This window comes from Oncorhynchus mykiss, chromosome 10, assembly GCF_013265735.2.
Source record: "Oncorhynchus mykiss isolate Arlee chromosome 10, USDA_OmykA_1.1, whole genome shotgun sequence".
Lineage (NCBI taxonomy): Eukaryota > Metazoa > Chordata > Actinopteri > Salmoniformes > Salmonidae > Oncorhynchus > Oncorhynchus mykiss.
Window position 1 is genome coordinate 69,942,268 of NC_048574.1, and position 13,348 is coordinate 69,955,615.

At 42.8% G+C, this 13,348-nt stretch overlaps 1 protein-coding gene across 5 annotated transcripts in view; it reads left to right on the top strand.

Moving 5' to 3' along the window:
* The window catches only part of bnc2 (basonuclin 2), a 302,463-nt gene that overhangs the window by 152,501 nt on the left and 136,614 nt on the right, over window positions 1-13,348 (top strand). For 3 of the 5 annotated variants that reach the window (XM_036933756.1, XM_036933760.1, XM_036933755.1), the window contains exon 3: window positions 2,977-3,045. The exons of the other annotated variants lie outside the window; for them this stretch is intronic. In XM_036933756.1, the coding sequence (XP_036789651.1) occupies window positions 2,977-3,045 (69 nt within the window). The remainder of the gene's footprint in view (window positions 1-2,976; window positions 3,046-13,348) is intronic. 5 annotated transcript variants of the gene reach the window in all.

A 13,348-nucleotide genomic window follows, 5' to 3' on the forward strand; every position in this document is an offset into this window, starting at 1 on the left:
CATGTGGTCCGCTCAGGAAGCCTCGAACACGGGCTAGAGACAGGCAACCGTGAGTGAATAGCCAGAGCCTGGAAGAGCGATAACGGATACCTATAACTGAGGGAAGTTCACATTTCCTCCGACAACTAGCGTCCGTTATCGTTCCTGTTCACAGTCGTGTGTTTTATGACTTTGGCTTTTTTGAGAAGTATAAAATATCTCGGCGTTCTGGTTTTTAAAGGGAGTGTGGCTATGGGGACGTTAGATGGTTTCACTGGTGATGTACAGTGCGTTGAGGTAAAGGAGTTGAAAGAGAGAGGGGGAGTTGTAAAGGAGGGTAGTTAGTTGGTAATTAATCATAGTGGAACCTGTGTGTGTCTCCGTACCATGCACACGCTGTTACGCATGCGAAGGCCGCGGCAGGCAGACCTTGTGCAATCGCCAGTCTCTGCCGTGTCGAGTTTGAAAATAAACGTATTAGTGGTTATTTTATGAATCACAGTCTTTTCTACTACTTTTATCACCGATGTTGTGCATATGAATATTGCTTTTTTAATTGAGCAATTACTTAAAGCAATTCAAAAGAAATACGCGTTGTTTTGAGTGATTTAAACCCTGTTGCCAATATTTCCATGACTGTGTTCTCTCACCGAAATGTGTGAAATTGTTTGCTCTTATTCAGTGAAATGATTCACCAATGATTCCCATTATTTTACCTTTCTCTAAATGTATGAGGCATGTGTGGAGAATTGTCAGTGGCCTCTGTTTTTTCATGCACATCTGCACCCCATATTGGACACGCATGATGCATCCTCTCACTTTCAACACATGTTTTGAGCTGTGTGTATTATTAATATAAACTACTGCAAAGCTATTGACATGTCGATTGGAATAACGGAACCATATCGCACGAGGATGCTCCTGGCACCGTCCCATTCGTCCTCGCGCGGCATCTGCGTGCAGGTGGATGGGCCCCGCACTCATACACCGAGGAGCATCCAGCATCTGCTGGGACTCACGTTTCGTAATCCCCCTTTTTACAAATGCGCGCCGTTGTTTCAATATAATCAGCTGTGGGACTCGTTGTTATTTATCCTCCCTCGCACCACTTAGAAGGCATCTTTCCATGTTTAGTAGGCATGACAAAAATCCTCCAAAGAAGCCTCACCTTGACAGACTGCCTTATTGGAATCTAACCGATAATGACTTTGTGTTTGCCGAGCCGCGCGCGCCTTGGGGTATTGGGAGAAATGAGTGTTATGGGGGCTCGTGTTTCAAATCCTCCCTTTAAAGATCAGCTAAGTGACATGAGTCATGGGTGCGTTTTTATCGGTGTTAGGGCAAATTATTTCAAAGCAATCGATTGAGACGCAAAGCAGGAGCAGTATGTGTTGATGTGAGTGAGGGCATGTTGTTTACTTACGGGTGTTGGTTGTGATTTTGCAGCGAAGAATCCACTCTCAGACCATTTGATATCCTCTGAATTTATATAGTCACTGCAAAGTAGCCTACCTATACAAGTCATTAGGGAACATGCAATAACTACGTGTTCGTGTATGATTCCGTTTTCTTTTTTCAATTCTTATTTTCAGTTATAGAATAGCATGCATATGTTCAAACACAATTTACAGCAGGTGAGCAATTATATTGCCAAGGAATGTCACCTAAAAAGAAACCAAAACAATTATCTAAATTACCATAGAATGAATTGTAAAAACGATAATTTAACCTGGTTGGATATATATATATTTTTTTGTATATTTAATTTATAAGATTTGCAACCTCAACGTCACACTATGTCAACACCTGCTTCTCATATTAGAAGTGTATTTTTACGACGATTAATGTGCTAATTCGATGCAATCAAATCAAAATAAGAAGTGCATTTCAATTAAATGTGTACATTGCTTTTTGCATGAGTACTAATAGAGAGACAAGCAAACAGAGAGAGACATGGTTTTAATTTTGTTTAGATATAATGTATTTTTCAATCAGGCTACCTTTTAAACGTAAGTATAAGAAACGAAATCGAAAATGCAGAAACCATGAATGGCAAAAAAATGATTGGGAAAGGCCTGGCATGTTTCGCATCGTTTCTCCAAACTTCTAGTAAGAATAATTTCATTTTTGGATTCTCAGTTATTTTTCCTTGGCTGCCATCTTTTCATGGTCGAATACATTCCATGCAAATCCAACCGTTATAATGCTTGTAATTGAAGTAAATGATTAAGAATTACAACGAAGATTACGCCTATACCCTATATAACATGGAATATAGGCCTACCTCCTCTCTATTGCCTATCGCCTGGCTTTTGGTTTTTATTTTTGTCTGTTGGTGATAAGAGGATTTATAAACATAACCTTATATTACATTATCTACAAAAGCAGATACACGAGTTAAATCAATAAAATAGACTCAACAAATGGTCAAATAGTTGCATCTGCTTTCTTTATATTTAAGAATGTGCGGATCATTTTATGTATAATCTGCAGGGACATTATTATCATATTTCGTTATGTAAACTCCCCATAAATTATGTTAAACTATCTTTTTAAGCCTTCCAAAGCATTACGGTGTAATAATATTTTGACGTCGTAATTGAGTACTTTGTTTTGGGTACATGCATGGATATTAATATCGACCTTTGCAAGTTAAACAGTCCGCAGTTAAGTGATATCACTGCGCCTCTAATTGGTCCATCACTAGTAGGCTAATTCCCCCTCAATAAACCAACATTAAGCCATGTCATTTTATTTTCCCTTGCGCTTCAAAAGCTGAGGGGTGTGGAACAACTCAAGGATTACTTAGGGCTCGTAAAATGTTGCCGCGGCGCACCTCTTCTGTGAGGGTCTAATGCCAGTCAGGCGAAGGAAGATATCGAGGAAATCTTGAAGAAATAGGGCCGGTAGCATTTACAGCGCCAGGGTATGTTTTCAATCTAAATATCTGCTCTTAATTAGCTCGCCCTTCTAAATTCTTCCCTTCTCTTCTGCAAGGCGGGTGCTGTAACGCGGCTTCCTCTGAAGTGCGACAGGTCGACTATGGGCCGAGACCTTACAGACGAGGTACAGTCGCTTCTATAGCTTGACATGTTTCTCTTATCTTCTCGGTATTGTTACAGCATCTGAGATGCTGGCATGCAGCGATATTTGATCCCAATACAAGCAATAGATGGATTAACACATCAGAAATGTTAGTGGAAAATATAAACTATAGTAATTATGTAGGTTATTATTATACCTAATACATGTTAATAATGGGCCAAGCATGAACACAATGGTATAATTATAATAATAATAATACTGTATTATTGTATTATTTGTTTTGCTATTAAACTAGTTCAGCAATTTTCTAAATATGCCATTATACTTTATTACTGTTATTATTGTTGAGTGTTATTTCATGTTTGAAATGCTAGGTGCATAGCAGAGGATTCTATCAGAACTCATGGCCTATAGCAGAGGATTCTATCAGAACTCATGGCCTACAGCAGAGGATTCTATCAGAACTCATGGCCTATAGCAGAGGATTCTATCAGAACTCATGGCCTATAGCAGAGGATTCTATCAGAACTCATGGCCTATAGCAGAGGATTCTATCAGAACTCATGGCCTACAGCAGAGGATTCTATCAGAACTCATGGCCTATAGCAGAGGATTCTATCAGAACTCATGGCCTATAGCAGAGGATTCTATCAGAACTCATGGCCTACAGCAGAGGATTCTATCAGAACTCATGGCCTATAGCAGAGGATTCTATCAGAACTCATGGCCTATAGCAGAGGATTCTAGAAGAACTCATGGCCTACAGCAGAGGATTCTATCAGAACTCATGGCCTATAGCAGAGGATTCTAGCAGAACTCATGGCCTATAGCAGAGGATTCTAGCAGAACTCATGGCCTATAGCAGAGGATTATATCAGAACTCATGGCCTATAGCAGAGGATTCTAGCAGAACTCATGGCCTATAGCAGAGGATTCTATCAGAACTCATGGCCTATAGCAGAGGATTCTAGCAGAACTCATGGCCTATAGCAGAGGATTCTAGCAGAACTCATGGCCTATAGCAGAGGATTCTAGCAGAACTCATGGCCTATAGCAGAGGATTCTAGCAGAACTCATGGCCTATAGCAGAGGATTCTAGCAGAACTCATGGCCTATAGCAGAGGATTCTAGCAGAACTCATGGCCTATAGCAGAGGATTATATCAGAACTCATGGCCTATAGCAGAGGATTCTAGCAGAACTCATGGCCTATAGCAGAGGATTCTAGCAGAACTCATGGCCTATAGCAGAGGATTCTAGCAGAACTCATGGCCTATAGCAGAGGATTCTATCAGAACTCATGGCCTATAGCAGAGGATTCTAGCAGAACTCATGGCCTATAGCAGAGGATTCTAGCATAATTCATGGCCTATAGCAGAGGATTCTAGCAGAACTCATAGCCTATAGCAGAGGATTCTAGCAGAACTCATGGCCTATAGCAGAGGATTCTAGCAGAATTCATGGCCTATAGCAGAGGATTCTAGCAGAACTCATAGCCTATAGCAGAGGATTCTAGCATAACTCATGGCCTATAGCAGAGGATTCTAGCAGAACTCTGCAATAGTTCTATTGTGTTTATTTCCCCTAACCACTTTGTGAATAATTCGCAGTTCTAAGATTTGAAACATCTTTAAATGAATGCGTTGTCATTTTCTCTGAACTATGATTACTATAGGCCTATATCAATAGATTGTTCATGTTGGTGACATTTTAACATTGTAATGGATTTACTCTGCATGTCCTGCACTCAAGCAGAATGAACTACACATATTTCAATTAGGAAAATATACACGATGAAAAAGCAGATCAGACAATGCAATAATGTCACATGTATTTCAAACATGAGTTGCAAGAAGGGTATATGTTCAGAAGATGTGGACTGTGTACAGAGAGGACTGTGTATAGAGTACGGGGGTTGACACTGCAGTCAGGAGATACAGCAGGGCAGGCATCATCAGCATGGAGCTGTCTGTCTGTCTGTCTGTCTGTCTGGTTCATGTCAATACATTGACGGTTTAGATGGACTGCTTTACAGCGAGGTCATTACCGAACTATCGATTACATCTGCTGTATTCTCTTCAACCAATACCTCTCCATTTCTGTACCACACAATCTCTCCTTATTGCTGTCATTTTGGTTATACACATATCTGCCTGTATAATCTGTATATCTATCATTTTCAAGTGATCCTATATTTTCTAATGTAAGATAAATATTTATATAACTTCTGTACATGTGCAACCATTTTGTTAGTTCATGTGGTTTTACCCCATCAACTGAAAACTGCATTTGTGGAGTGTAGGCTATTACACCTGCCCTGCTGTAGGCTGTATGTATGTGAATGTAAACCCTGCTATAGGTTGTATGTATCTGAATGTAAACCCTGCTATAGGTTATATGTATCTGAATGTAAACCCTGCTATAGGCTATATGTATCTGAATGTAAACCCTGCTATAGGTTATATGTATCTGAATGTAAACCCTGCTATAGGCTGTATGTATCTGAATGTAAACCCTGCTATAGGCTGTATGTATCTGAATGTAAACCCTGCTATAGGCTGTATGTATGTGAATGTAAACCCTGCTATAGGTTGTATGTATCTGAATGTAAACCCTGCTATAGGTTATATGTATCTGAATGTAAACCCTGCTATAGGCTATATGTATCTGAATGTAAACCCTGCTATAGGTTATATGTATCTGAATGTAAACCCTGCTGTAGGCTGTATGTATCTGAATGTAAACCCTGCTATAGGCTATATGTATCTGAATGTAAACCCTGCTATAGGTTATATGTATCTGAATGTAAACCCTGCTATAGGCTATATGTATCTGAATGTAAACCCTGCTATAGGCTGTATGTATCTGAATGTAAACCCTGCTGTAGGCTGTATGTATCTGAATGTAAACCCTGCTGTAGGCTGTATGTATCTGAATGTAAACCCTGCTATAGGTTATATGTATCTGAATGTAAACCCTGCTATAGGCTGTATGTATCTGAATGTAAACCCTGATATAGGCTATATGTATCTGAATGTAAACCCTGCTATAGGCTGTATGTATCTGAATGTAAACCCTGCTATAGGCTATATGTATCTGAATGTAAACCCTGCTATAGGCTGTATGTATCTGAATGTAAACCCTGCTATAGGTTATATGTATCTGAATGTAAACCCTGCTATAGGCTATATGTATCTGAATGTAAACCCTGCTATAGGCTATATGTATCTGAATGTAAACCCTGCTATAGGCTATATGTATCTGAATGTAAACCCTGCTATAGGCTATATGAATCTGAATGTAAACCCTGCTATAGGCTATATGTATCTGAATATAAACCCTGCTATAGGCTATATGTATCTGAATGTAAACCCTGCTATAGGCTATATGTATCTGAATGTAAACCCTGCTATAGGCTGTATGTATCTGAATGTAAACCCTGCTATAGGCTATATGTATCTGAATGTAAACCCTGCTATAGGCTATATGTATCTGAATGTAAACCCTGCTATAGGCTGTATGTATCTGAATGTAAACCCTGCTATAGGCTATATGTATCTGAATGTAAACCCTGCTATAGGCTATATGTATCTGAATGTAAACCCTGCTATAGGCTATATGTATCTGAATGTAAACCCTGCTATAGGCTGTATGTATCTGAATGTAAACCCTGCTGTAGGCTGTATGTATCTGAATGTAAACCCTGCTATAGGTTGTATGCATCTGAATGTAAACCCTGCTATAGGCTATATGTATCTGAATGTAAACCCTGCTATAGTAATATCTCTCCCTATAGGCATGGCAGACATCATATTAGATGAATAGCAGCACATCTCCTAGTTAGTTTTGTCTGAGTCAATAATGGACTTAATGTCATCCTCTTCAGTGTAGATCAGAGGGGCCTTAATTCACCTATTAACATAGTATTTCTGAGGGAGGGGTGTTTTTCCCCCGTTCAGTTCATCGCTGTGCTGTTGCATGCAAGAATTTGTTAGTGTGTGTGTTTATGTGTGAATAAGTATTTCTGAGGGAGGGGTGTTTTCCCCCTGTTCAGTTCATCGCTGTGCTGTTGCATGCAAGAATTTGTTAGTGTGTGTTTGCGTTGTTTTTTAAAAATGAGAGCGAGAGAGAAAGTGGGCTAATTTTCTAGGAGAGTGTCGTGCTCTGTTTTCCCCTCAGAGGATATATTGCCTGTGTGCTGGCTGTGTTTAACGGGCTGTTTTCCTTCCTCTGCCGAGGCCTGTTGCATGTGTGTGTTTCTGCCTGCGTGTCTGATATTATAATATTTTCAGTGTCTTTTATTCCTGAGGGTTGTGTGACTACACCATACTCTGCATCTCTGATGGGCTGCATGACCACAGATACCATCATGTGTATGAGGTGTTTTCCCTTCTTATCTTTTGCATATGTTAAAGTACCTGTAGAACCAGTGAGTATGTCAGGGAAAGAGTGGCGTTTTTCTCTCTCTGTACAGGGCTGGCTCTGTCTCTGGCTCCATGAGTGTGCGGGTGCGAGCTGATGTGTGTGTGGGTCTTGGCTGGCCTTGGCTGGAGGAGACGAGAGGTGAAAGGGGATATGTGGAAGAAGCGCCATGCCACTTCTCTCTTTCTATGTATCCTTCTCTGTCGCTACCTCTCTCTCTCTCTCTCTCTCTCCCGCTCTCTCTCGCTACCGCTCTCTCTCGCTACCGCTCTCTCTCTCTCTCTCTCTCTCTCTCTCTCAGCACTAATACCAGCCCCTAAGCCCTGGGGTCCACCCTCCCTCCCTCCCTCCCTCCCTCCCCCTTAGTACACTAGATGAGTAAGGTAGTCCTATCACCGGGGAAGTGGCCATAGAGGAAGGGGACACTGCGTCATTGGCCCAAAGAAGGGGGACCGCTTTGGGTGTAACACAGGAAGTCCCAGTTATAGGGTCACTGTTTTCAAAGGGACAGAGGAAATGGCCCAGTCCAAGGCAATGCCTACCCAGTCACAATGAGTGAGTGAGTGTATCCTAGCTGAGAGGTGGAAGTGGTGCTGAGTGGCTGGGTGTTACTGTGTGGTCTGTCCTTATCAGGTTTGGATGGACTGTTGCTCTGTAGTGTTTTCATTGGCACCGTCCTCTCTGGGCTGGAGACCGGAGTGATCCTCACGTGTGTGTGTGTGTGTGTGTCTTTGGGCTGGAGACCGGAGTTATCCTCACGTGTGTGTGTGTGTGTCTCTGGGCTGGAGACCGGAGTGATCCTCACGTGTGTGTGTGTGTGTCTCTGGGCTGGAGACCGGAGAGAGGGATCTTACCTACAGCTAATGAATCTGGAGGCTACTTTCTTTTTGACCTCTTCCTCGTTTCTCCTCTGTTCCCGAGCCCTGGTCCTTCCGTAACCCCGTTTCTCCTCACTCTGCCCTCCAGCCTGGCCCCAAGCCTGGGGGTCCCTGCTGGCCTTCTCTTTCTGGCTGTCACCCCCTAGAGGGGTTCAACCACTGTTAATTACACTGTGGGATCTGGGTAATTAGGGTCTGGGATGGGGGGGGGACGGGGGGGACGGAGGGGATCTGCTCTAAGGTAGAGGTCTCTCTCTCTCGCTTTCTTTTTCTTTTTTCTCTCTCCATTGGTGTTGTTAGATTGGCTTGTTGGGAGTGTCAGTGAGAGTGTGCATAGTGGAAAAGTGGAGAAGTTGTAGGGGTGTGTTTAACTACGTCAGTTACTGCAGTATGGTCCTGTTATTTCTGGACGAGAGCAGAGACGTGGTAGAATCTGAGGTGAGAGGAGGAGAGGAGAGCAAAGGTGTGTGTGTGTGTGTGTGTGTGTGTGTGTGTGTGTGTGTGTGTGTGTGTGTGTGTGAGAGGTGGATGTGGACCACTTGTATGTTTACCGTGTGTGTGTCTGCGTGCCCAAGTTTGTGGTTTAGATGGCATGTAGAGTTTAGGAGAGGGAAGACGCACAAGGTGCCATTCATTATACGGCCACCACGTATTTATCTAAGCGTCAGGCATGAAGATACCACGTATTTATCTAAGCGTCAGGCATGAAGATATGACGTCCAAACCTATTTTTGCTTTGATCTTTTTTCAACTTGCACGTTAAAAATAATTCACGCTGTGGACATTTAATTTAGGGCCCCCTTTTTCCTTTTAATCAGAATATGAATTAATTTGGTTATTTAATTTGCTGCGGTTATGCCATTTAATAAACATTTGTCAGTGTAGTTTGTAGTAGTTTCTGTTTCAACTGTATATTTTAATATTCATGATTTAAATTCCCTCAATCTCCCTATTTTTGCGAGGCAGACATGGAATATTAAAATGCTCTGGAGATCCTTCAATGTTCTCCTTGTGTTGTCGACTAACACACACAGTGGGTTTCAATCTCTAAGATATTCCGTTTTGTCACATCGTCAATTTCTAGCGAATTATTTTCCTACTATCGGGAGACATTCTTCATATTTTAAAACGTCTGTCTCTTGTTTGATGAAAATGCATGAATCAAACTCAGACATTTGTATTGTATTACCAGTTTATAACCGTAGAGATCAATCATTTGTACGATAGTTTGTACTTACAATGATCTGATGAAAATAGCCTAACTAACTAAGTCTTCCCTGAGTTGGAGGGGTTATGGAATGGACATTGAAAACATCACCCAGAGTTTTCCAGCCAAGCCACAGCATATGATCTCATTTGGATTTGATCCTCAGCCTTGCATAAGACGCAGAGCTGTGACACGAAGCCTCACACTGAAACGATGTGGGCGTCATCTGTCTGCGGCTCTGTAGCACTGTAACACCGGTGTTGTGTACATACGTTCACCCTGTCGTCTCCTGTCTCCCGCTGCAGCTACTGATCAATATGGGACGTGAGGATCACTCACGGGGTCAGGATCACTCACGGGGTCAGGGTGATCTGTCTCCTGCATGATATCTCTGGTGTTTGGATGAAGGGATAGATGGATGGATGGACGACTGGAGTGGGTTGGAGAGAGACAGAGTGTCTTCTAATAGTGTTTTCTTTGTGAACGTACTGTGTTGGGGTCGTTGCTACGACAGCAGTGTATGCGTACGGAGTCTGTGTGTGTGTGTGTGTGTTCAGGAACGACAGCAATGCAGGGCCATCTGCTTGTGTCTTATCAGGGAGATGAGTCCTCCACCAGCCTTTTCCCATGGACCCCCTCCTACTTCTTACAGGCCCTGAGAGAGAGAGTGTGTGTGTGTGTGTGTGTGTGTGTGTGTGTGTGTGTGTGTGTGTGTGTGTGTGTGTGTGTGTGTGTGTGTGTGTGTGTGTGTGTGTGTGTGTGTGTGTGTGTGTGTGTGTGTGTGTGTGTGTGTGTGTGTGTGTGTGTGTGTGTGTGTGTGTGTGTGTACCGCACCCAGGCCTCTCACACACTCCTCACACCCCACTGTGTTGCACACTCTGAAACAGAGCTGTCCGTCTACCCCACCGATTAAAACCATTATAAATACCAAATACAGGATATTCAGAAACTGGCTAGCAGCTTGTTTGTTTTCACCTTATATTGTACACAATCTCTAGTGTCCAGTTCAACATTAAATTGTGTCTTTCCTGGTTTTGGAAAAAAAAAAACGTTCACATGTTTTGCTTATTATAATCTCCGGAGAGAAAGATAGAATGATCAAGCTGGATTCTATTCTGTTATATTCCTGAAGGTGCTAGTGGATTTATGAGTTGTTTATAGGCCATTGTGTGTTTGTCTGTCAAATGGTTTATTTAGTCTTGGTGTGTTGTAAACAACGATAATGTTAGCTGCCAGTGTGTTGCTAGCTAATCTCTGTGTATTGATGTGTGTGTGGCCTATGGCCCTGTCAGTGCTGGGCTTACAGCAACAACTACCACACAGCAGGAAACCATATGGTAACAAGGTTATTCAACTCTTTTTACAGTCTCATAGCAGTGTAATAATATGATTAAGACATGCTTTTTATACACAACACTGAGGCGATGGGCATCGTCTAATAATTTGGAAATAACGATTATTCATTATTTTATCTGAAATTTGACGTTGCATGTTCCTTCTGAAAAAATACAATTCTTCTCTTCTATATCCACCATGTAACGATGATGGTGAATATTGTAGATGTGTGTAGTAGAGGTTGTACTGTAGCTACAGAGGCCATATGTAGTCCCTATGATCTGTAAAGAACGGAGACATCTAACTGGCAGGGAGTTTGATTCAGTCTAGAGCTCTGAACCATAGAAATACACTATATTACAAACAGAAATATATTAACTAGATAAAGGACAGTTGGATTTTATGCAGAGCTACAGTTTGGGTAAAACAGAGTTGGGCTGATGCGATTCAGATTGTACTAAAATACTTTTTTGACAAATCTCTGTTTCTATTTTTCAAGCATGGCCCATAATCACCCCAATCTTGGATGTCGGTGCCTGTTCAAATACATGAAAAGGTGTGGGTATTTCTCTCTCTTCTCCTTTTCAGAGTGAGGGTCTTTATTTTTCTTTGGCCTGCCTTAGTTTCCTGCGGCGGGGGGAAGTCGTCGGGCGGTGCGGAGCGAAGGGGAACGAGGGGAAGTGGCTGTTTGAATAGAGTGTTGCTCAGGATGTCACCACCCCACAGCCTGCCTAATGAGGGGACATTAGCACCGTGGCCTGGCCCCTGACACACACACACGCACACACACACACACACACACACACACACACACACACACACACACACACACACACACACACACACACACACACATTCTGCTCAGGGGCTGACAAGGCCGGAATGAAGCAGCTGTCGCCAGGCCTGCGGGACTGAGGGGGTCCAAGGGGCAGAGGGAGCAGAAGATGTTCAAGACCTGGGAGGCAACCAATGTAGCCACTGTGACCTGGGTAGTGCCACTGACACACAGCGCCACCATAAGTCAGCACACAATTAGCAGGAACACACACTCACACACTTGTGGAGTGCAACATGGACACACACAAAATACACACACTCAGACGTGCATAATATAATTTTCCTTCCACAAAGGTTTATTCAGAGATATTTGGCACTTCCATCTGGAGACATGACTTGGTATTGTCCCTGAGTGAGGAGGAATGTGACACACCGTTGACCCACACTAAGAGACATGAACTTGTGCATACATACTTTCACAGGGGGCCCATCCTGTTATTCCTCCTGACTTGTTTTTTTTTGTTTGCGTTGGAACTGTGCCAGTGCCACAGGCAGGTTGATGGCCTACTATTTTTACCAGCAGCCAGGTCTAAGGACCCCTCCTCTATACCAACAGCCAATTTGTCCTTTCAACGCAGACGACAAAGGAAAAAACACTCACGCTTACCTCTCAAGGAACACAACCCTTTCATTTTTCAGTTAGCGCAACGGCTAATTCGCTCCCTGTTATTTCACATAATGCAGAGGAAGAATTGCTACTATTATTATTGCCGGTGGACCGTTATTATCTCTGGCTATTTAAGGAGGTAGATAATGATGGTAATTTGACTTGTTCTGCGGCGCTCGGAGGTCGACTGACTTCCCCCCCCCCCTGATAATGCGACACTCACTGTGTGTGTGTGTGTGTGTGTGTGTGTGTGTGTGTGTGTGTGTGTGTGTGTGTGTGTGTGTGTGTGTGTGTGTGTGTGTGTGTGTGTGTGTGTTAATGTGTTATAGCACTTGGGATGTGCTACAACATTGTTGCTCTAATCAAAACCAAACCTCTACGGCTCCCTGTTTGGACCAAACATGTCATTACCAAAGTATTGTACAGAGAGAAAAACGACAGGGCAATTTGTTCTTTTGAATAATGATTGTGCTCTGTGTCTACTTTGACAAGACATACTGTAGCCTAGGTGATGTGGGGCCGACTACAGCTGAGGTCTGGACGACCAGACAACTTCCTCTCCTTCTTTCTTTCCCGTCTTTCTTCATAAGCCTTCCCCCTCTCTTCTTCCTCGTTTGTTCCCCTCCTCCATCGTTCTGTGTGTGTCTATCCATCTCTCCCCCTCTGCTGCTGTAATCTGCTGTGTGACGGTTGGAGACGTGGGGAGGATTGTAGGGAGGGTCTGGAGAGAGGAGAGGAGTGGTACTGGTGAGGTTGGGCTCATGGCCAACAGCATTTTAGACTAAAGCCATCGCTCTCTTTCACACACACAAATGAACACACACACACACACACACACACACACACACACGCTTGCACACAAACACACACACACACACACACACACACACACACACACACACACACACACACAGAGAATGCCTTAATTTGTGTTAATACTTAAAGAAAAGCATCACCTCGCCCATCGGCAGTCACAACGGTGTCAACATTTTTATCCAGAAAGAAATCAGGAAGTCCCACCTTGAAAGATGTTTAAACA